This window comes from Vulpes lagopus, chromosome 19 (assembly GCF_018345385.1).
Source record: "Vulpes lagopus strain Blue_001 chromosome 19, ASM1834538v1, whole genome shotgun sequence".
Classification (NCBI taxonomy): Eukaryota; Metazoa; Chordata; class Mammalia; order Carnivora; family Canidae; genus Vulpes; species Vulpes lagopus.
The window spans coordinates 31699220-31722192 of NC_054842.1; the positions used below are offsets into that span (position 1 = coordinate 31699220).

General features: G+C 36.6%; 1 protein-coding gene across 2 annotated transcripts in view; it reads right to left on the reverse strand.

Annotated features, from left to right (window-relative positions):
• The window catches only part of RYK (receptor like tyrosine kinase), an 86694-nt gene that overhangs the window by 54377 nt on the left and 9344 nt on the right, over positions 1-22973 (reverse strand). For both annotated transcript variants that reach the window (XM_041734375.1, XM_041734374.1), the window contains exon 2: positions 730-851. In XM_041734375.1, the coding sequence (XP_041590309.1) occupies positions 730-851 (122 nt within the window). The remainder of the gene's footprint in view (positions 1-729; positions 852-22973) is intronic.

Below are 22973 nucleotides of genomic sequence, written 5' to 3' on the forward strand. Positions count from 1 at the left end.
CAGGACAGACAACAATTTACAATACTTAAAAAAAACTCTAGAAGAGATTTTAGTATTAAAACTATTTTTATTTCCCAAATAAAATCCTCTTCAGTTTATATATAATGATAATAAAAGAAATTAAAGTTGACTGGAGGAGGTGGGCTCTACCCTCAGGCTCCCACTCTTTGTGAGAAAACTTACCATGTTCATGGAGTTCAGTCAGTCAGAGAAAGTGTGAAGAATTCATCAGTAAGTAGCCAGACAGAAGGCTCCTTACCGTTAAAGGAGCTTAGCCACAGCACACATGGGTGTTGTGTGTCTGATGTATCTCACTTTTACCATTTCTCCAGAAATGGCAAAACTATATCCATTACATCAAACATGCCCCAAACACCTATCTCACCAATTTTCCCATCCACCACTCCTATCAGTTCAGAGTAACAGCAGTCATTAGCAGATCCAACTGTTCCCTCTTCAAACCAGATCTGCAACCTTGCCTGAAAAGCCTTAAAGGATGTAAGTGTTCTGTCATTAGCTAGTCACATAAATAAATGATGGCTACCTTCATTTTAAAGGACTTGAGAAAGTCTAACAGAATAGGCTAAAGACTTAAAATATAAATCTGAAAAGACCCAGTACTGCTACAACCCGCCAGCCACAGACCCTTTTGTACAGAGGGCAGACCGTCCCTCAGGTAGAGGGCCTGAGTGGTTCTGTCTTGGCATCTTTGGTTAACCACTCTCTTACCTTAGACTTTGCATGCCAAGTGAAGTGCAGGAAATTTGTCTCACTGGGTACTAACAGGTTAAAGGATAGAGCGTAGTGACTAATAAGGTCATTTCTCACATAATAAAGTTCTGCATCAAGACCTAGGGGGAAAAAAAGAGAAAAAAAGAATTAAATATCTAAAATGCACTCAAAATCATTAACCACCAATATTTCAAATACAAATGGAGAGTGAAAATAGGATGTACGAAAGTACATCACAAATGTCTCTCACATATGCTATCTAATGAATCAGGTAGGACAGTGGGTTTCACCATCATCAATAAAGATGAAGAACTTGGGATTCTAAACAATTTAGTTATCCAGCTAAACACAGGTATGCTAGATCTAGAACTCTGGGAGCCACTCTGTCTTCTGAGGAGCAATGTGACTTCTCCTTTCAGATACAGTCCTTCTCAGAGTAATACCTATAAACAAGAGCCCCTTCTTCCCCCAAAACTGACATAGATTTAGAAAGAGAGGTTCAAAATAAAAGGGAGAAAGACATGTAGTTTCGTGAAAATATTAGTCTGACCCAAGGCCAGAGATGATCTCTCCTTTGCCTCATAGGCAAGTACATCCTGGCCACTCCGACAGCATTTACTATCATACACTCACACTAGTTGCCACATCAACACATGTTCTTTCCCCATATTCTCAGGACAATTCTCTGCTGATGCTCAGTAAACATATGTTAAACAAGTCAGTTCTGCAGATAAAGCAGAAATAACCAGACACCTAAGAAGTGCTAGAGAAGCAATTTCCAAATTTCATTCACTCCCATACCTTTTCTATTAAGGCCACATCCAACCTCCAAAACATACCATGTTCTTTAATTCTGTCATTCCCTTTCGTCCTACCTGTATTTGATATAAGAATCAAATGGAGGCTTTCTCCAGGATAATCCAAAAGAACTGAATGAATAAAAGTAGAATTACTTTCTTTCTTTCAACTGATTTGCTGGTATTTAAAGGTGTATCTAGGTGTCCCTCTAGTAATGCGTAACATATATATTCCACACATTGAAAGGAAAGGGTACAGGGATCCCTGGGTGGCGCAGCGGTTTGGCGCCTGCCTTTGGCCCAGGGCGCGATCCTGGAGACCCGGGATCGAATCCCACATCGGGCTCCCGGTGCATGGAGCCTGCTTCTCCCTCTGCCTGTGTCTCTGCCTCTCTCTCTCTCTCTTTGACTATCATAAATAAATAAAAATTAAAAAAAAAAAAAAGGAAAGGGTACAGGCTGAACCAATCAAAATACCAATCTCCTATTTACTGAGTCTATACCATGAGCCTGAAAACCTGCGGTATGCAGAGGTCAAGATGGAGATCTTACACCTCCTAAGATATAGAAACAAATAACTCTGTTACAGGCATTTCTCCCGTAAAATTAATTTTCTCATTTCTCAACTGAATCTAAAATCATTAATTCAGAAATGAGATTTGAGGCTTACCTAGGGGAAAGCTGCACTTTTTGGGTGGCACTGCTTTAGTATAGAGGTACCAAATGCAATGGGACAAACTCAGGGGTTTTCTACAAAAGACCCTCCCTGCTGGCAGGACAGGTAGCGCTGCAGACATGGGGAGGGAGGACTGGTGGTATTGGAGACAGGGGAAAAGGAAAACAAAATTAAGAAGGTGAGAGAAAGGGTGGGGTGGGGAATGCAACAAGAAAGCTGGGAACAAAGAAAACATCAGCAATCACAATAATTGTAAACTGCTTAAACGTGCTTATATAAAAAAAAAGTCACGTCTTACTCTAGTCGAGACTGATGCTGTTTACAAGAAGTACACCTGGAACAAAATTTTTAAAAAGGAAGAAAAACAAAGTAGATGAGCAATGTTGACATGAGATAAACTAGAACAAGGTAAAAAGATTTTATATTAAAGGCATTAGTAAAAAAAAAAAAAAACACAGAATGCTACAGTTGTGTAACTAACAAAAGAATCTCAAATATAGAAAGCAAAAAACAACAGGAAAAATCAATAATAAAGAGACAAATCCATAATCATAGTTGGAGACTAATATCATTTCAGAAAACATAAAAATCTAGAGTGGCTATTCTGTCCCCAGCTGGACTCCCAAAGCCTAACCTCTACTGCCCACCTTTTCCCACATTTTTAAGCTCTTCATTCCAGCTTCTAACTCAGGCAAAGAATGCCATGGGCACAGCATCCCATGATGGAAACCAAAACTACCCCTCAAGCAAAAATGACTGCCCAAAGGAAGCTCTGGCAGGCCCAAACCACCCAGACCAGGTTGAGCTTAACCCCAATTCACACCAGCAGAGATCGGTAGAGGTGGCCATGAAGGGACAGTTACTTTTACCTCATTATAATGCTAAAAATTCACCCCAGGATGGGCACGAGCCTCATTAACAAGACAGGCAACGTGTGTATACGCAGGTTTCCTTAAGGTGCAGGCACAATTTTAAGCTCACCTCCACAAGGTGATGACAAAGCTGCCCTTTCTGAATATTCATCCTAACCCAAAATAAAAGGAACCATTCACCCTTGCTTGGGGAGTCACTGCTTTAGAAGTTATTCCCCGTGATCTCCTTATTTGCTGCAAAAATAGTTTCCTTTCTTGACAACTCCACCTGGTGTAGTCTCTACCTCACCTGAGGTGCGAACTAATGTTACTTTTGTTATGATATTCTTTAAAAAATATAATTATGGGACAGGAAACAAGGGGGTTATCGAGGCTCTTTTAAGCAGCAGGTTTGAGCAATGGAAACTTAAGCAAGGAAAAGGGCCCACAGAGACCACTTAGCTCCAAGTACACAGGCTTATTAAGCGACCTACCTCAAAATAGACATAGGCCCTAACTGACCAATTACAAACAGGAACAGTACAGTTCCTCAGATTATCAAAAAGGGAAATTCTTTATGTCCCTACATTTCTTCCCTCTGCCCTCATCACAGTGGCCCTTCACCACTGCCTCCTGGCAGACAGTTTCAGTTCTGCTGTCATGACCCTCACTGTCCCCTTGCATGTATTCAATAAACTTCTATCTCTTCTGTCCTGCCTTGAATGAATTATCTCATCGCTCCTGCTGCCAACCACCACCCAATTGGGACGCCCCACAACTGGTAGCCCCTCCATATGATTAACACCCATATCCATCAGGGTATTAATCACGATGTTAATCATGAGTCAGACCATACACATTTTTTAAAAATGGATTCTAACTAGACATAATAAAGGCTACCTTCTCCATCAAATGTTATAATAAAGAAATTAACTATAAGTTAAGGATAAAGCCAAAAGATGATTATTTGAAAAGATAAATGAATATTAAATCCTTTGCAAGACTGATTAAGAAAAAGAGAAAATTACCAATATTAAGAATGAAGAGGAACTTTGCTACAAATCCTACAGATGTTAAAAACAACTTAGTATGAACAACTTTATGACAATAAATTCAATAACTTAGAAAAATCCTTGAAAAAACACAACTTACCAAAACTGACAAGAAGTTAAAAATCCAAATAATAAAAATCTCCCCCTAAAGCTCAGGTCCAAATGAATTCTATCAAACATTTAAGGAAGATATAATATCAACCTTGCATAAACTTTCAGAAAATAATCAAAGAAAACACTTCCTAACTCAGTTTATAAAGCCAGCATCACACTGATATTAAAACCAGACAGAAACATAAGAAAATTACAGACTGACATCCTTCATGAACATATACATAAAATTTTCTGTAAAATATTAGCAAACTGAAGCCAGCAATATACACAAAGGATAATTACATCATGATTAAGTGTATATGAGAAGTTAATTTTGAAAAATCACCAATTCAAAAAAATCATTAATTCATCACCTTAAAGGAATAAAAGATAAAAACCTGGATCATCTCAGTAGATGTGGAAAAAGCACTTGGTAAAATTAATGACAAAAACTGTCCACAAACTAGAAATGGACATAAACTTTCTCAGTCTGGTAAAGAGCATCTATAAAAAACCCCTCAGATGGGCACTAAGGAGGACATTTGATGGGATGAGCACTGGGTGTTATACTACATGTTGGCAAACTGAATTTAAATAAAACATTTTTTAAAAAAACCCTGCAGTTAGCATCATACTCAATGGTGAATTATCAAATTCTTATTTCTAAGATCAGAAACAGGGATCCCTGGGTGGCGCAGCGGTTTGGCGCCTGCCTTTGGCCCAGGGCGCAATCCTGGAGACCCGGGATCGAATCCCACGTCGGGCTCCCGGTGCATGGAGCCTGCTTCTCCCTCTGCCTATGTCTCTGTCTCTGTCTCTGTCTCTCTCTCTCTCTCTCTCTCTGTGACTATCATAAATAAATTAAAAAAAAAAAAAAAAGATCAGAAACAAGGCAAGGATGTCTACTTCCACCACTTCTATTCAACCTTGAATTAGAGGTCCTAACCAACGTATAAGGACAAGACAAAAAAGCATAAAAATTGGAGTGGATGAACTCAAACTCACAGCTGATAGGATTATTTGTGTAAAAAACACTATAAAATCTACTAAAATACTACTAAAACCAATTCATGACTTTAGCAAAGTCTCAGAATACAAGGCCAATATAAAAGAAAATGCACTGTATTTCTATATATTAGCAACTGGAAAATAAAATTTAAAAATCAAAACTGTAGCATCGAAACATATCAGTACCTAGAAATAAATCTAAAGATATAAGACCTCTACACAAAACTACCAAACATGGCTAAGAAAAAATTAAAGGTGACCTAAATGAGTGGAGAGAGATCATTCTTTTAAATAAGCCTCAACACTCTTAGGATGTCAAGTTTCTCAAACTGATCTACAGATTTAAAGTAATCCTAGGCAAAATCCCAAAAGAGTTTTCTGAAGAAACAAATTAATTCTAAAATGAAATTTAAATGCCAAAACTATCTTGAAAAAGAAAAAATAATGTTGGAAGACTCACATTACCTGATTTCACAACATAATTGAGAACTACAGTAATCAAGACAGTGTGGTACTGATAAAAAGACAGATGTATCAAGAGAGCAGAATCCAAAAACAAACCTGCAAAAATAGGGTCAATGGAATTTCAACAAAGGCACCAAGGCAATTCAATTAAAGTTATGCTAAGGCAACTGGATAAAAGTAAAGGGGAAAAGAATCTTCACCCTTATCTTACATATCACACAAAAACTGATTTGCAATAAATTATAAACCTACATGTAAAAGGCAACATTATAAAACTTCTAAAAGAATATGTAATGAATATCTTCACAATCTAGGATAAATAAAGATTTCTTAGACTGGTCACACAAAACATAAACCAAAAGACAAAAAAAAAAAAATAGATGAACTGGTCATCATCAAAATTAAAAACTGTTCCTAAAAGACACTGTTAAGTAAATGAAATTCAAGTCAAAAACCAGGAGAAAATATTCACAGCACATCTTTCTTTAAAAAAAGGACTTGTTTCTAGGATAAAGATCGCCTACAAACTAAAAATAAAGAGATAATCCAATTAAATAAGTTGGGCAAAAGATGTGAACACACATCTTATAAGAAAATACATGAAAATGGAAAATAAGCATATGAAAAGGGACTAAACATCCTTAGTCATCAGAGAAATAGAAATTAAAACAACAACAAGGTATCATTTCTACCTACAAGAACTATTAGAGGTTGGCAAACATGTTGGAGCACTTGCATCTCTTACACATTGCTGGGAGTGTAAAAATGTTACATTACTTTACAAAACTGGCAATTTTGTATATAAAGTTAACATATACATAGCCTATGACCCCATAGTTATACTCCTAGGTCATTACCCAAAAGAAATGAAAACATATGTCCACAAAAAAATCTGTATGTGAATGTTGATAATACTTTTATTCAGAAGAGCTGAAACTGGAAATAATACAAATGTCTATCATCAGATGAACGAACAACTAATTGTGGTATATTCATACAACAAAATACTCAGCAATAAAAAGAAACTGTTGAGACTTTGTAACAAAAGGGATGAATCTCACAGACTACACGAGCAAAAGAAGTTATGTATGAAAGATTACATACTATATAATTTCATTTACATAAAATCCTTGAGCAGGAAGACTATATGGTGATAGAATCAAACCATATAGTCTGGGAAAGAGGGTGGGAGAGATCGGTGAATTGACTGCAAAGAGGCACAGGAACTTTTTATTATTCCGATAATAAAAATGTTCTATATCTAACTGAGACAGTGTATACATAGGTATATGTGTTTTTCAAAATCCAATCAACTATACATTTAAAATTTGCAATATCAAAACAAAACAAAAAACAAAAAAAAGAAATAAATAAAATAAAAAATAAAAAAAATTTGCAATATCATTGTATATAAAGGTAACCTGAATTTTTTAAAAGAGGAAGAAAAAAGTCAATAGGTTTTACCTTTCTTTTCTAATCTCAAAAAGCTTGCAGACCATAGTATATAATCAGCACTAACATAGAAAGTTGTAGAAAAAAATAATCTTAAGTAATCAACATCTTCCGAATTTAAACTTAAAACATCTTTCAGGGAAATAAAGAACTCTGTTCCTAATAAATAACAGTTATGATGCTATTACTAGTAGTAATAATAATGTGTAAATATTTAAGTTTTCCAGACACAGTTCAAAATATCAAAAACGTCTAGGGGTTCTGTAAATTCAACTCCTTATAAAGCCAGATGAAAACGAGCTATAAACACAGAAAAGAAAAAACAAAAAAGCAAGTACATCCTCAAGCCATGCATGCAGTCCTTAATAATTTGTGATTTTAGTCCTACTAAAAATTCTCTGAGTTCTTACTTCTCAAAAGATGAGACTGAGGGATATGGCCAATTCCCTTTCCAACATCCTAGGGGCATCTGTACTTCCCAAATTGCTCAAGGTCTCTCCAGTTCTACCAATTCAAACTCTAGACAGAAACCAAGGTTCCTGACTAGAAAACATTCTCTTTGAAGACACGAGAGCAAATTCTCTACAATATTCCAACAGAAGGTTGAGCAAAGACTGGACTGCTAACTTTCTCAAGCTTCTAAAGCCTATTTGGACCTCAACTTGGCTGGCATGCTTATTACCCTGTTCATCCATCCATAACCCCCCTTCTCTTCAATGACTCTTTTCTATACTATCATCCCCCAATACCACTGTAACTTTCACCAACTTCCACCCGTTGAGGCATAGCTGGCCTTGTAGAGCCTTGAAAGACCCATTCTACCCCCCTCAGTGGGTATTGCCCTGAATCTCTATAACCACTTCTGATGATTACTTAAGTATTCTTATTAAAAGTCCTATTTCAGGGCACCTGAGGGTGGCTCAGTGGTTGAGTGTCTGCCTTGGCTCAGGTCGTGATCCCAGGATCTGGGATGGATTCCACCCCCATCAGGCTACCTCCAGGGACCCTGCTTCTCCCTCTGCCTATGTCTCTGCCTCTCTCTCTGTGTCTCTCATAAACAAATAAATAAAATCTTTTTTTAAAAAAAGTCCTGTTTCCTTTCAGATATACACTATCAAACTATGCCACTCTCTAGTCTTCTCAGTATCTTAGCTACCTCATTCATTGAGGACTCTAGAACTAGTTTATAAAACTTCTGTACATACTTATTCTGTGACTTACTATGGCAGGTTTCCAATGTCCTTGAGACCAATGCACTCTCAACCTGTCCTTCAATGTGCCTTTCGATCCTCAACTCCCAACAACCTCCACCTATACCAAAGCAACCCATTTCTACGGACAGCAGCAATATGTAAATAGCTCTACCTCCAAAATCTTGAAATGTAATGTCTCAATACCTAGTAGCTCTTCAGCTCCTTCCCTTTATTATTATAACAGCTGTTTTCTGGGCTCATAAGACCTCCCATATGCAAAATCTTCTTGTTTCTCCCATTTTATTATACCAATCGTTTCCTCATTTTCTTCCTACTGGCCTCAACCCCAATTACTTTAATCACTTTCTTACTAGTACCCTCAACTTTCTCCCACCACTTTCTGCCTATGGTAGACATGTACACTCAACCCTAGAAACCAGGCAGTCTTGAACTGACTTGACTCCCCTACCCTCTGTCTTCTCTGGTGCTTTGAGTGAACACTGCATAATCCTGGATGAAGCCATTCCCACATATGAAAGTCACTACAAAACCATGTCTTCTACTCTCAACAAATAATATTCATAAGCTGCTGAGAGTTTGGAGTCCTATGATCCATATCTATAAATACTTAATGGCCATCAAAATAAATTGGAAATTTGAAATTTACTACCCTAAGGTGTTTAAATTCTAATGTGACAGTTACATAGAGTTGATATTTTCTGACTAAAGATTTTGAAAACATTTGTTTTGACCAAGGTTAATAATTCCTAGTTTGAAAGGCTTTTAACTTTTTTGAAGAAACCATTAAAATGAGATTCAAATTTTTGCCTATAAAATTAGCAAAAACACTCTGTTTTGTCATAAGACAGGTTCCTATAACACCAATTAGTTTATAAGTGATTAGTTAATAAAATGACAATGCCACTATAACACAAAAATTATGATGGTTCACATTTGAATTTTCCCAGGCAAGGGGAACTGGAATAGGAGGTAAAGAATTATAACTTTCTGTGGAAAAGAAAAAGACCCTCACTCAAGTCTCAATTCCTGCCAGGAAGGAGCCCTCTCTGCCCTACTCTCTACTCTCTGCTCTCCCTGGGGGGAGCCTGATGGGGGACTCGATCCCAGGACCCCATCCATGACCACTACCTAAGCCAAAGGCAGACGATGCTCAACCACTGAACCACCCAGGCGCCCCCTCTCTGCCCTATTTTAAGAAAACTAAAAATGAGCACCTGCACCCAGGGCTTCCTGCTCAGAGGAGCACCACCAGCCTACACAGTTCCTAGAAAACAGCAAGCTGAACTTCCTCTTGTGTGTCTACCTCTATGGCAGCTCCACACTGGCTTAGAAATCTACTTACATCTGCATTATCTCAAGACTATGCAGGCCAGTGATTTCCATCCTATTATATTTTAATATCTTTAACTCTCCTCTAAAGCAGCCTCAGCTGTGCTAAGTGGTTTGATTGCACAGTCCAAGTTATCTCATAAGGTACCAATTATGCTTTTGTTAGTACTTGGTTTGAAAACTGCAGAGGTCTTGAGTGGTTTGCCTTTAACCTTATTTTTCCCATAAGTCCTATTATTTTTAGTGAACAGGCAATCCTGAAGGGTTTTTGTTTAGGAATGCATTTGATGTTGTAACAGAAACGTTTATATTCTTTAACTGTAATACTGAATGTTAGGGTATAGCAAGCAAACAGTTTATGAATATATATCAAAGTTTTACAAAATTTATACTCTTTGATCCAGTCATTCCACTTCTAAAAATCCACCCTAAGGAAACCAAATGTAGATAAAAATTTTTACATATAAAGTGATTAATCAAAGTAATATTTTAAATTCAAGAAGCAAAATAAATGACCAGCAATAAAGCAGCAGTTAATAAACTATAATACTGTACATCCATAACAGAGAATAGTTTTCAAAAGTTTCTTTCTTTGGAGAAGGTGAGAGGTGGTAAGTCATTATACTCCTTTAATCAAATCTCTCCCAATTCATCTATGTGATATACTGAGGTCCCCTTTTGAGAACAGGTTTTAGTAACTAAAAAAAACACTGGAAAAGACTACAAAGTCATGAATAGAGTTGTTACAAATAAATTTTAATAAACTGGGTTTTGCTTAGACTGTAACATAAAATAAAAACAGGCAAGATACAAACTATATACAGCAAATTTTTATAACAGTGTCTGGCACCTAGAATACATCCTCAATGTAAGAAGTATTTGATAAATGTTCAGCGAACTAAAGTTAAATATTTAAGTATACACATGATGTGTGTGCTCCATTTCTCAGAAAAAAAAGGAAATATCAACAAATATTAATAGTGGTTGATCATAAATAATGGATTATGGATTATTTTTATGCATGCTTTTATTCTTTTTATTAAATTTCCTATGAAAGTTAAACCAGAAAAAAAAAACTGGTTTTCAAAAACATGTTTAAAGAAATACATATATATCTGCAGCAATTTACTAAACAAAAATTTAGTAACTGCCTAAAGTAATCCATGAAGGTTAGTAAGAGCGAGAAAGCCCTCAAGCAATGAAATTCAACAAAAACCACATTGGCAAGGATAAATCTCTGATACACCAGTATTAACACTAGTAATGATAAATTATCACTGACTAAAACACCTTCCTCTTTCCCTTACAATATCCAGGTACACCAAAAGTAAAACTTGGAAAAGCACTAAGAACTGGAAAGAGAAGATCAAAGAATTTTCACATACAACCCCCATAACAATGGGGCTGAAATGAGAAGACAATTCTTGGAATACTCACAGGCTCACTATCTGAATGACAATAATACGGGAAATTCTGAAGACGACAGGGAATGCAATACAGCAATATTTTTCAAGGGAATAGCAAGAAGGCCAGGAAATTCTAATCCCAAATTCTAATCATATGTAAAGACATGAGATTCTCAGAAGGCTTCAGAAAATATACCAATTATGTATTCTTCCCTGCAAAAGTTACTCCAAAATATTCTGAGACATTAATAATAGTTTTATTTTTAACAGGCGATAAAGAAGCTTTGTATACTGGGAAGATATATACCTCATGATGAAAGTATTATAATCTTGAATCTTTACAGCTCTAAATCAAAATGTCAAGAATCCAAAAACCCTCAAATATGAGAAATACAAAGAGAATCCAATGGAAGCACAATCATCCCCAAATATTAGAAATATGGAGAGAACCCAATGTTAAGTATAATCATGGTATGGAACTATTAGTCTATGACTGATATTAGCATGTAGAGTACATAATTTACATATATGTAGCTATGATTAATATGATAGACATACTGACACATCAAGACAGCACTTTATAGGAAATTCAATTCTTTCAAAGCATTTGTAAGAGAGTTACAAAAAGTGATCAGCCATAACGAAAGCACAATCAGTTTCTTAAAGTAGAAAATGTATAGGCTACCTTCTGACCACAGGGTGGCCAATGGAAGGAAGCAGGGAGGGAGGGAAAACTTAACACTACAAATCTTCAAGTATTATCTACCTCAAAAAGTTATCTATATTCCTATTTTGTAAGACTTCAATTACATTAAAAAATATGAGAACATGTAAAAAATACTGTAAAGTTATTTACCAAAAATTACCAATACTTGGTTAAATACTGTATACTTTTCTTCTTTATGGTCTTATATCCTTTCCAAATAACCTAAATAAAATTTTGCCCACATAATCAGAAAATAAAATTAATAAGATAAAAAAGTTTCAACAAGCTGATTTTTTGGAAAAGATAAAATCTGTGGTAAATATCATGCTTTTTTTTTTTTAAGATTTTACTTATTGGGGATCCCTGGGTGGCTCAGCGGTTTAGCACCTGCCTTTGGCCCAGGGTGTGGTCCTGGGGTCTCAAGATCAAGTCCCACATCAGGCTCCCTGCATGGAGCCTGCTTCTCCCTCTGCCTGTGTCTCTGTCTCTGTCTCTCTCTCTCTGTGTCTCATGAATAAATAAATAAATAAAATATTTTTTAAAATAAGATTTTATTTATTTATTCCAGAGACAGAGAAAGAGGGAGCACAAGCAAGGGAAGGGGTAAAGGGAGAGGGAGAAGCAGACTCCCCACTGAGCAGGGAGCCCAACACAGGGCTCCAAGATCATGACCTGAGCCAAAGGCAGAAGCTTAACCAACTGAGCCACCCAGATGTCCCAAGAATATCATGCATTATTTTTGAATATACTCTTTCTCTTTCCTTGCCCATCATACGCTCACCAAAAAAAAAAAAAAAAAAAAAAAAAAAAAAAAAAATTAAAGAAAAAGACAAATGAAGATGCAATCTAGATATACACTCTTTTCTAATTGCTATTATTAGTGTGTCAATATGACAAAGCAATTAAATGCAGTCTCAAAGCAGGGGTAGCAGATAACAAGAGTTATCATTGTCTGCAAGTAATGTGGTAGGTTCCATGGAGGTAAGGTGGGCAATGAGGAATGGTTAGATAGGCAATGAGGGAAGCAATCTATTTAGTAATACTTTATTGAGCCAGTCTACAACAAGCCAGAAACTATATAACTCTTTAGGAGACCAAGAAACAGCCTGGTTTCAGTACAAGGAAGTGACTGAGAAAGAAGGTTGGTATGCCCTGGTGAGAAAAGTTCCAAGAGCTAAGAGGACCAAGTCTAAAGTGGCCATTTCTATGAGCGCCTTATTTGGAAAAGAGAGCTGGGAACTAGAATACCAGCTCATCCAAAGGAGTAATAGTTGAGAAGAAAGTCACAGCAGATTTTAATATCCAGGGATAAAAAGAGGGAAATAAAAACAAGTCAAGGTTTGAAGTTATGAAGGATCATCTTATAGAAGGCAGGGGATTCCAACAACCCTAATGTAAGTAAATATCACTGACATCAAAAGGAAGATGTGGCGTCACGGTCTTGGGGCAAAACAATCAAAAATAGGAAAAGAAGGATGTAATGCATGATAAAAACTGGTGCCTTAATAACAATCCAAAAAGGAAATTAAGAAAACAATTCCATTCACAATAGCATCCAAAAGAATGAAATACCTTACAATAAATTTAAACAAAGGTTTAACAATGAAAACTATAAAACATTGCTGAGACAAATTAGATCTGAATAAATGGTAAGTCATCCCATTTTCATGGATTGGAAGACTCACTATTGTTAAGGTGGTAATACTACCCAAATGGATCTACCAGCACAAACTCTATTAAAATTCTTTTTTTCAAAAATAGAAAAGCAGATTCTCAAATTAATACAGAATCACACATATAGCTCCTGACAGTCAAAACTATCTTGATGAAGAACATAGTTGAAGAATTCACAATTCCTGATTTTAAAACTCACCACATACCCACAGAAACCAAAACAGTATGGTATCACAGACATGTAGACCCATGGAATAGAACTGAAAATCCAGAAATAAACCTATTTTTCTAGCCAACTAATTTTTAACAAAGATGCCAAGACCATTTAACGAGGAAAGCGTAGCCTTTTCAACAAATTATTCTGAGACAACTAGATAACCATACACAAAAGAATGAAATTAGACCCCTACCTCATACCATATTTAAAAGAAATTCAAAATAGATCAGCAATCTAAATATAAGACCTAAAACTATAACACTCTTAGACTAAAACATGGGGAAAATCTTTATGATCTTGAATTTGTCAATGGATTCTTAGATATGTCACTAAAAGCATGAGCAACAGAAGCAAACTAGACTTCATAAAAATTTAGAACTTCTGTGCATCAAAAGATATTATCAAGAAGATGAAGATAACCTACAGAATGGAGGAAAATATTGCAAATTATGTGTCTGATAAAGGTCTAGTATCCATAACATATAAAGGACTTACAACTCAACAACAAAAAGAGAATACAAAAATAGCAAAGGACTTGAGTAGATATTTCTTTAAAGATATAAAAATTGGCCAACAAACATATAAAAAGATGTTCAACATCATTAGTTATTAGGGAAATGCAAACCGAAACCCCAATGAGGTATCATTTCACACCTACTAGGACAGCTTTAAATATAAAAAAGAAAAAAAGCGTTAGCAAAGATGTAGAGAATTGGAACTTACATACATTGCTGATAGAAATGCAAAATGATTCAGCCACTGTGAAAAATAATTTGGTGGTTCCTCAAAAAGTTAAACATGGAGGCACCTGGCTGACTCAGTTGGTAGAATATGGAACTCTTGATCTTGGAGTTGTGAGTTCAAGACCCCTGTTGGGCATAGAGCTTACTTAAAAGAAAAAAAGGTTAAACATAGAACCTACCATATAACTCACAATACCGCTTCTAGGTATACATCCAAAATTGAAGACACTCAATCAAGTACACTCACACACATTCATAGAGCACTATTCATAATAGTATAAATGTGAAAACAGCCCAAATGTCCATCAACAGATAAATAAATTTTGATACATATATAGAATGGAATATTACTCAGCCACACAAAGGAATGAAGTACATTATGCTAAATAAAACAAGCCAGACACAAAAGTTTCACATTGTAGGATTCCATTTATATGAAATATTCAGAATAAATAAATCTAGAGAGATAGAATACAAATTGGTTGTTGATGGGGGCAGGGGGGTGGGGAGAAGAGTGCTTAATGGGTAAGGAGTCTTTACTCTGGAGTAATGGAAATGTTTTGGAATGAAAACTGGTGGTTGCACAATATTGCACATGTACTAAATGTCACTGAATTGTTCACTTTAAAGTGGTTAGTTTTATGTTACATGAATTTCACCTCAACAAATTATTATTTCTTAAAAAGGAAAGAAAAAGAGCTAGCCTCTGCCCCATAAATGGGGAGGGTGTATAATAAAATTGGCTTTCAGTGACTGGAAAGAATTATGAGGAAACTATCACTTACAAAAGAAAACCAGGTCTTAGTTAAGCTGAAAAGATAAAGAGACTATGAAAAGAGTCAGAAGAGACCTCAAAACTGAACTGGAGCTCCACAAGATAAAGTGAAAGGGCCAGCAGAAAAGAGGACAGACCAGACAAAGTAGAGTGGGTAGAGGGGTAAAGGGGCCCTGCTAGAAGGCGAATAGGAGCAAGAGTAAACAGCCATCAACCAAAGAGGCGGTATTTTGTTATCTGAATAAGTAGAACTTTTCTATTCTAACAAAAAACGAACAATATTTCAGTTTTTCGATACAATAACCAGACTTAATTTTTCACTATCAATTCCGGCAAAGTAGGAATGTTGCTTTTATTAGAAATTATGGCATTTGTCCAAAACTTTATTTTTAAACAAACTAAATTCCAAGCCAAGAAACCAAAGTTTCGTCCCTCAAAACTCTCAACTCCCATCAAGAAAATTTAATTTTTCCCTATATAATCTTAAATTCAAACTTTAATCAAGGCCTGTGTCCTACATGATCTGCCCTGTCTAGCTCATGTTCAAATAATTCACTAGTTCAAAAAATTTTCCAAATAATTTTAAAGGTTAACAATTGGTTTCTCAAGGCCACAACAACAGTTGAATAGTGCCAATGAGCAAACCATCTCCCTTTATAAAAAGAGCTACCTTTAAAAAAAAAAAATTCATGGGAGACACACAGAGAGAGGCAGAGACATAGGCAGAGGGAGAAGCAGGCTTCCTGGAGGGAGCCTGATGTGGGACTCGATCCCAGGACCCTGGGATCACGCCCTGGGCTGAAGGCAGATGCTCAACCACTGAGCTAACCCAGGTTTCCCTTGAGCTACCTTTATAGCACTTAACAAAATACATTCCGGGGCAGCTCTGGTGGCTCAGCGGTTTAGCGCCTCCTTCAGCCCAGGGCGTGATCCTGGAGACCCCGGATCGAGTCCCACGTTGGGTTCCCTGAATGGAGCCTGCTTCTTCCTCTGCCTGTGTCTCTGCCTCTCTGTGTGTGTCTCTGATGAATAAATAAATAAAATCTTAAAAAAAAATTACATTCCAGAGAACTGTTCATGCATTTGTACTCCCCCAGTACTGTGTACACCTCACAAGCAGGACTGGGGTCTTCGAATATTTGTAGCTACTCAAATATTAGATGCATGAATGGCAGCCTGTTGATAAAAATCAACTACATCAAAGATGAATTTTAAGGGAAATGATATTTTTTTAATTTATTCATAAGAGACACAGAGAGAGGCAGAGACAGAGGCAGAGGGAGAAGCAGGCTCCCTGCAGAGAGTCAGATGCAGGGACTGGATCCCAGGACCCCGGTATCACAACCTGAGTCCAAGGCAGATACTCAACCACTGAGCCACCCAGGTGTCCTGGGAAATGATATTTTAAAGAAAACATCAGGAATCAGTTAAGGGAGGAAAACAAAAGTAATGTTGTGGAAACAGAATTAAAGCAGAGTTTTTGCTAATAAGTAACTGAGTGAACTTTGGGAATCAATTATTTAACCACTTTCTCTAGGCATCAATTTTCTCAACTATAAAGCAAGAGAGCTAAACCAGATGATGTTAATGTCCCTCCCCAGCCACAAAATTCTATTATTCTATGATATCATCTATGATTTCCAAATGTCAGCCAAACCTCTATTATATTCTATGATATCATCCATTTCTAAATGCTAGTCAAAACTTAAGTAAAAAATTTAGTCAAGATAATTTAAGTTCTGAGTACAGTCCAGTACATGAGCCAGAGGAAAAGAGCCAACATCACTTACTAGGTATAAAACCACTAAATACATTTTAATCAATTCTAAAGGAAAATAAGTAAGATCGTATTCCAAATATTCCTAGTTTATAGAAACTAGTCAGTGGAAATAGATACAATAAAATAATTTGTCCATCAAGATCTAATAAATCTAACTATAGTCGAATTTTAACTAGAAAATTGGCTGAGACCTAATATTTAACTACATTATAAGACAAGGAATTTACAAATATTAGACTATAGGAAAGGAGAATCCTTTCCTCATAATTACAAAAGAAAAAGCATATAAATCCTCAATCTCTATAATAGTTAAAACCATAATCTTATAGATTAAATAAGATTTTTCATGTAATGCTCTACCAATTCATCATTTTTCTCCAATCTTTCTCCTGCAACCTTAAGCATCTCCATAGAACACAGCTGAGAGCATATATAGGCACACACAGAGAGTATAAAAAGAATAAAAGTGAGCTTTGAAGAGAAAACAATATGCCTATTGGACAACAGAAGACAGTGTAAATATGCCCCCTCCCTCCATTCCCTTCCTCCAGGCTGCTCCCACATCTCCTACCTAAAACTGGCCTGCTTGAAGGAAAGGAAAGCAGACCCATCCTCCCGGTCCCTGAGAGGTAGCTAAGTGGTCAACTTCAAGGAAGGGAATCTCCTGGTCCTCCCAAGGAAAAGCCAGGCATCTGCAATCACAGAGCACCTTTGCTTATTTTGCCACTTCAGGAAGAAAACATGACAATGTGGTCAAAATCAACAGTTTACCTAAAAACAATCCCCTGAAGTGGCTATTTGTTGCCACTGATTTATAACACATCATGAAGCTACAGGGTGCAAAGAACCATTTACTAAGCATCTCTCCTCCCCTATCCTCTAGAGATTACTTTCAGAAAGTAGCTTTCACTGTAATTCTGTGATTCCTGAAAATGGAAGCCCAAAGCTATCCATCATAAATAGTGTGCTCAGGTTTATCTCTCTACTACCTCTGATGATATCACCTGTGTAGAATCAAAGGTAGAGTAAGGTCACTTTTGATTTCAAGTGGGTGACTCAAATGATGGACTATCACCTTCCCCATCTGAAAATACTACAGTAGATGGATAAGAAATTATAAAGAGAGCTAGACACTGAAATAGAGGAACAAGATTTCAGGTCTAATTAACATATTTGTCATCTAAAACAAAATCCATAAAAGAATTCTCCCAAAGATGTGATCTGTGCAACAACTGCAGAGATCGTAAAAATGCTTCCCAAATCCTATCCAAGGAAAATAAGTGACAACCCATAATCTCTAGCACTATAGCATAACATATGAAACATGAGGTGCCATAGTACTACAATGCTCCAGTACCTGGTAAAAAGATACTCTGGAAAATAATGTCATTAGTTCCTGTCCTATTTAAATAAGATAATCTGACCAGCTCAAACATGCATTGCAGGTACAGCTCTGTCATAGAGATGGAATAAATTACCATTTGACATGATCACCATTCAACTTCATAGCCAACTCTTAATAGGAACATGATCTCTGATCTCAGCCAGCCATGGATGCCACTAGTAACTTAGCATGACTGTTATGTCCAGGAAAGCATAATGAAGAACTCACAAACATCACTTCTTCCTGCCAGCAACCAGCACTGCAAAGTCCTAATCTGAAGTCCAGTTCCAAAACTATATAAATTCTCTTCTCAGGCAAGCCATTTAGCTCTTTGCTAGAACTCAGATCCATGAGGGGAGAGATATTTGCCCATTTTATTAAAATATTATCTACTTTATTAAAATATATTAAGCCCCTAAAATAAGGCCTAGTAAACATTCAATAAAGAATCGTTTGAAGTATGAGTTAAGTGTTGCTAATAAAGATGATCAATCAACCAGGTTAATATCTAAGTGACCTGTCTTTCAAACTTTCTATGATTTTAGTTTTCATCCAAAAATATGCAACTCTCCCACCAATAACTAAGTTGTTTTGAAGATTATGTAACATCATATCGACCATGGTAACAGATATCCTGTTGTAGTTGAAAAGCATCTTGTCTTACATATGAAGAAACCAATACATTAATAAACACATATATCATAAAATGGAATTAAAACTCAAAAATGCAGAATTCAGTACTGTCCTATACCATGTTATCTACTATATTTCCACATTTGTGTACATGTGCATGCACACATATACAAACTAAAACTTTTTTCTTTAGGGACGCCTGGGTGGCTCAGTGGTTGAGCATCTGTGTTCAACTCAGGTCGTAATCCCATAATCCCGGGGTCCTTGGATCCAGTCCCACATCGGCTCCCCACAGGGAGCCTGCTTCTCCCTCTGCCTATGTCTCTGCCTCTCTCTCTGTCTCTCTCATGAATAAATAAAATCTTAAAAAATAAAACTTTTTTCTTTAAATTGAACTAAATTCTCCTTTGACAAATGATTTAAATTAGAATAGATACAATCATAAAGATGCAAATAATCATAAAGATAATCCCTATTTCCACTTCTAGACAAGATAGACCAGGCTAACTCTCATGTCTGAGATCACCAAGAACCATACAAAATATGAGAGTTCAGACAAAGACAGCTAGAGTAAGTGGGATGAAGTACCAGAGAGGAGAAAGCACAGAAAACCTCCAAGATCTGCATGTAACAGTTGCCCTCCAGTCTTTCACAGTATGGATAAAGGAGCTGCACAAGGACAGAGAAAGGATAAAATATACAATTCTACTTGTGTAGGATCTGGAATATCACCACTATTCCCACTAGCCAGACATGAAAACCTCATGATTCACACAGGTCACCAGAGAAAAGTACACAAAAGGTTCTTAACTCAGTAGTGGAAGAATAATTAGACCTACACTGAGCATTGCTCCTGTCCTATCTAACAAATCCGAAAAGCAAGATCAGAAGGGTCAAACTGTTGCCAGGTAACTCAACTGAGTCTCAGAACAAAACCCAAGAATACAAAAATATTCAGTACCACCAGTGTAAAATTCACAGTGCCTGCCATCCACTCAAACACTATCAGGCATGCTAAAATGGAAGGAAGGAAGGAAGGAAGGAAGGAAGGAAGGAAGGAAGGAAGGAAGGAAGGAAGGAAGATAAATAGATGATAAATTAATTGAAATCAATCCAGAACCAGCACAGATGTTAGAATTAGCAGATGAGAATGTTTAAACAACTATTAGAACTATACTTCACATGGTCAAAAGTTAAATAGAGACATGGAAGATATAAAGAGACCCAAATCAAATTTCCAGAGGTGAAAACTACATTGTGTATAGTGAAAAAATGCACTGGATAGAACTAACAGTAGCTCAAGCATTTCAGAAGAAAGGATGAGAAACTGCACTTCCCATCTTTTAATAACTGGAAAAGGCTTTTGCCAGAATCTCTCTTGAATACTTTGCAGCTTTCAACTGTCCTGCAGACCAACAGTCTGCTGGGAGCCTGCTATGTGTCAACCCATGGGATGACCTTAATGCAGTATATGGGAAAGACAGAATGTTATGAGTATAGTGATACTGATTTGTTTGTCAGAGTGTAAGACCTATGGAAGCCAACATGGGGGACACCCTACCAGAAAGAGGGCTACAAGGAACAGACTTGGGAAAACTAAGCAACCTCAAAGAAAATAAGGTATCAAAAACTGATTTATTTAATCTCCCATTCAGGGCAGCCCGGGTAGCTCGGTAGCTTGGTGGTTTAGCACTGCCTTCAGCCTAGGGCGTGATCCTGGAGACCTGGGATCAAGTCCCACATTGGGCTCCCTGCATAGAGCCTGCTTCTCCCTCTGCCTGTAGCCTGTGGCCTGTGTCTCTGCCTCTCTCTCTCTCTCTCTCTCTCTCATGAATAAATAAAATCTTAAAAAAAAAAATCCCATTCATAAATATAAGTAAGTCCAGCCGAACTCCCTTCTTGGATACTAACTCAGCAGGTAATGGGAAATGATAAAGAGAATGATGACCTCCCTAAGGCATAAGATAGTGAATCTCCCCTAAAAAGAGTATGATTTATTCATTTATTCATTCATTGAACTTTTACTGAACATCTACTACATGCTAGATATTGTTTTAGGTACTGGAGATCTAGAGTGGAATAATATAAAAGGTCTCTACTCAAACAGAACAAACTTTTATATAGAGGGAGACAGAAACAACAAAAGCTAAAATAAAACAGGGTGATAAGAACAAAGTGGCACTGGGGGGTCAACCCTAGAAAGGCAAGGCTCTCTGAGGTGTGACATTTTAAGTTGAGACTTGGAAGGCTCCAGTCATGTAAAGATCTGGGCAAAGTATGTGAGGCAAAGCAACCATCAAATGCAGACCCTAAGGTGAGAAAGAGCTTGGCAATCAGAGGAACTAAACACATGGAAGGGTGGAGGGGATTAAGAGAGGATAGAGGTGGCAGGCAAGAGTCTCCATATACAGATCTATAAATCAAAAAGATCTGAACAGTACAGATATTTGATATATATATGAACTGTTAATTTCTTAGGTGTAAAAATGGTTACTGTACATTTTTAAAGAGTCCCTATCTTTCAGAGGTACATACTAAATTTTTTTCTACAAAATTATGTGTTTGAGTTTGCTTCAAATAATCCAAATAGGGAATCAGGGCAGTAAGGGCAAAGGAGTAGAATGGAGTGTAGAGAGGTATAGACCAAAAAAAAAAAAAAAAAAAAAAAAAATTGGCCATTAGATGATCATTGTTGAAACTGGATGATGGGTACACATAGGCTCATTATACTATTCTACTTTTGAATATTTGAATTTCTCCATAATAAATACATTTTTAAAAGCAAATTTATTTAAAATAAATCAGGGTCTCTCTCTATCTCTCTGTGACTATCATAAATAAATAAAAATTTAAAAAAAAAAATTAAAAAAAAAAAAAAAAGGGATCCTTGGGTGGCGCAGCGGTTTGGCGCCTGCCTTTGGCCCAGGGCGCGATCCTGGAGACCCGGGATCGAATCCCACGTCGGGCTCCCGGTGCATGGAGCCTGCTTCTCTCTCTGCCTGTGTCTCTGCCTCTCTCTCTATCTCTCTGTGACTATCATAAATAAATAAAAATTTAAAAAAAAAAATTAAAAAAAAAAAATTAAAATAAAATAAAATAAAATAAATCAGGGGATTTTGGGGGGATGGCAAAACTACTTTATATGATATTATGGTGGATACTTAACACTGTACATCCGTCAAGATTCATATAACACAATAAAGTGAATCTTAATATATGCAAATCTTTAAAAATTCATGTAAGGAGGTCGGGGAATACCAGGATGAAATACAGAATGTAATATGTCCCCTTCCAGAGCCAGCTTTTGTGGGACACAAGATGCACCATCATAAGCTTTCATCAGAGGTCCCTACAAAGCTCCCAAAGTCAAAGTCAGCACAGTATGCAAAACTTTAATAGACTGAGTATCCATGTCTTTGTCTAGGGAAAGGCCAGAAGTCTTTCACCAATAAGGTTGATATTTCAACCTTAACCGCTGATTCTTTCTTTTGCCAGCAACTTCCTAGCTGAAAACTATTACTATTGTCTGTAAACTTAATGGTAATAATTCACTGCCATCATTACTACACAGCCATTACCACAAGCAAATAATAAATACCATTAGTGAATTTTACATCTCTGAAAGAGAGCTGACAGGTACCCCCCCCTCAAAAAAAGGAAAGGTGGCAATCCTTTTACCACACTGTATTTCATTTAGTCTAAACTGTAACATTATTTTTTGTGCCACTAAGAAAGAAAAAAGAACTGTCAATTAACTGATGACTCACCATTGATTATAAAATGGTTCCAATTTTATAGAGATGTGCAAACATGGGAAAACTATATCTTATAATCAGTGAAACATGGCATTCAGAAAGTTCATGAGTTGGATCCCATTTCTGATCTCGTAAATAAATTGCTCAGGATAAGTCTAGGAGAAATCCATATTTTGTTTAAGCCTCTCAGATGATTCTGGTTAGATAAAGACTAAGTAACCTGCTAATCTT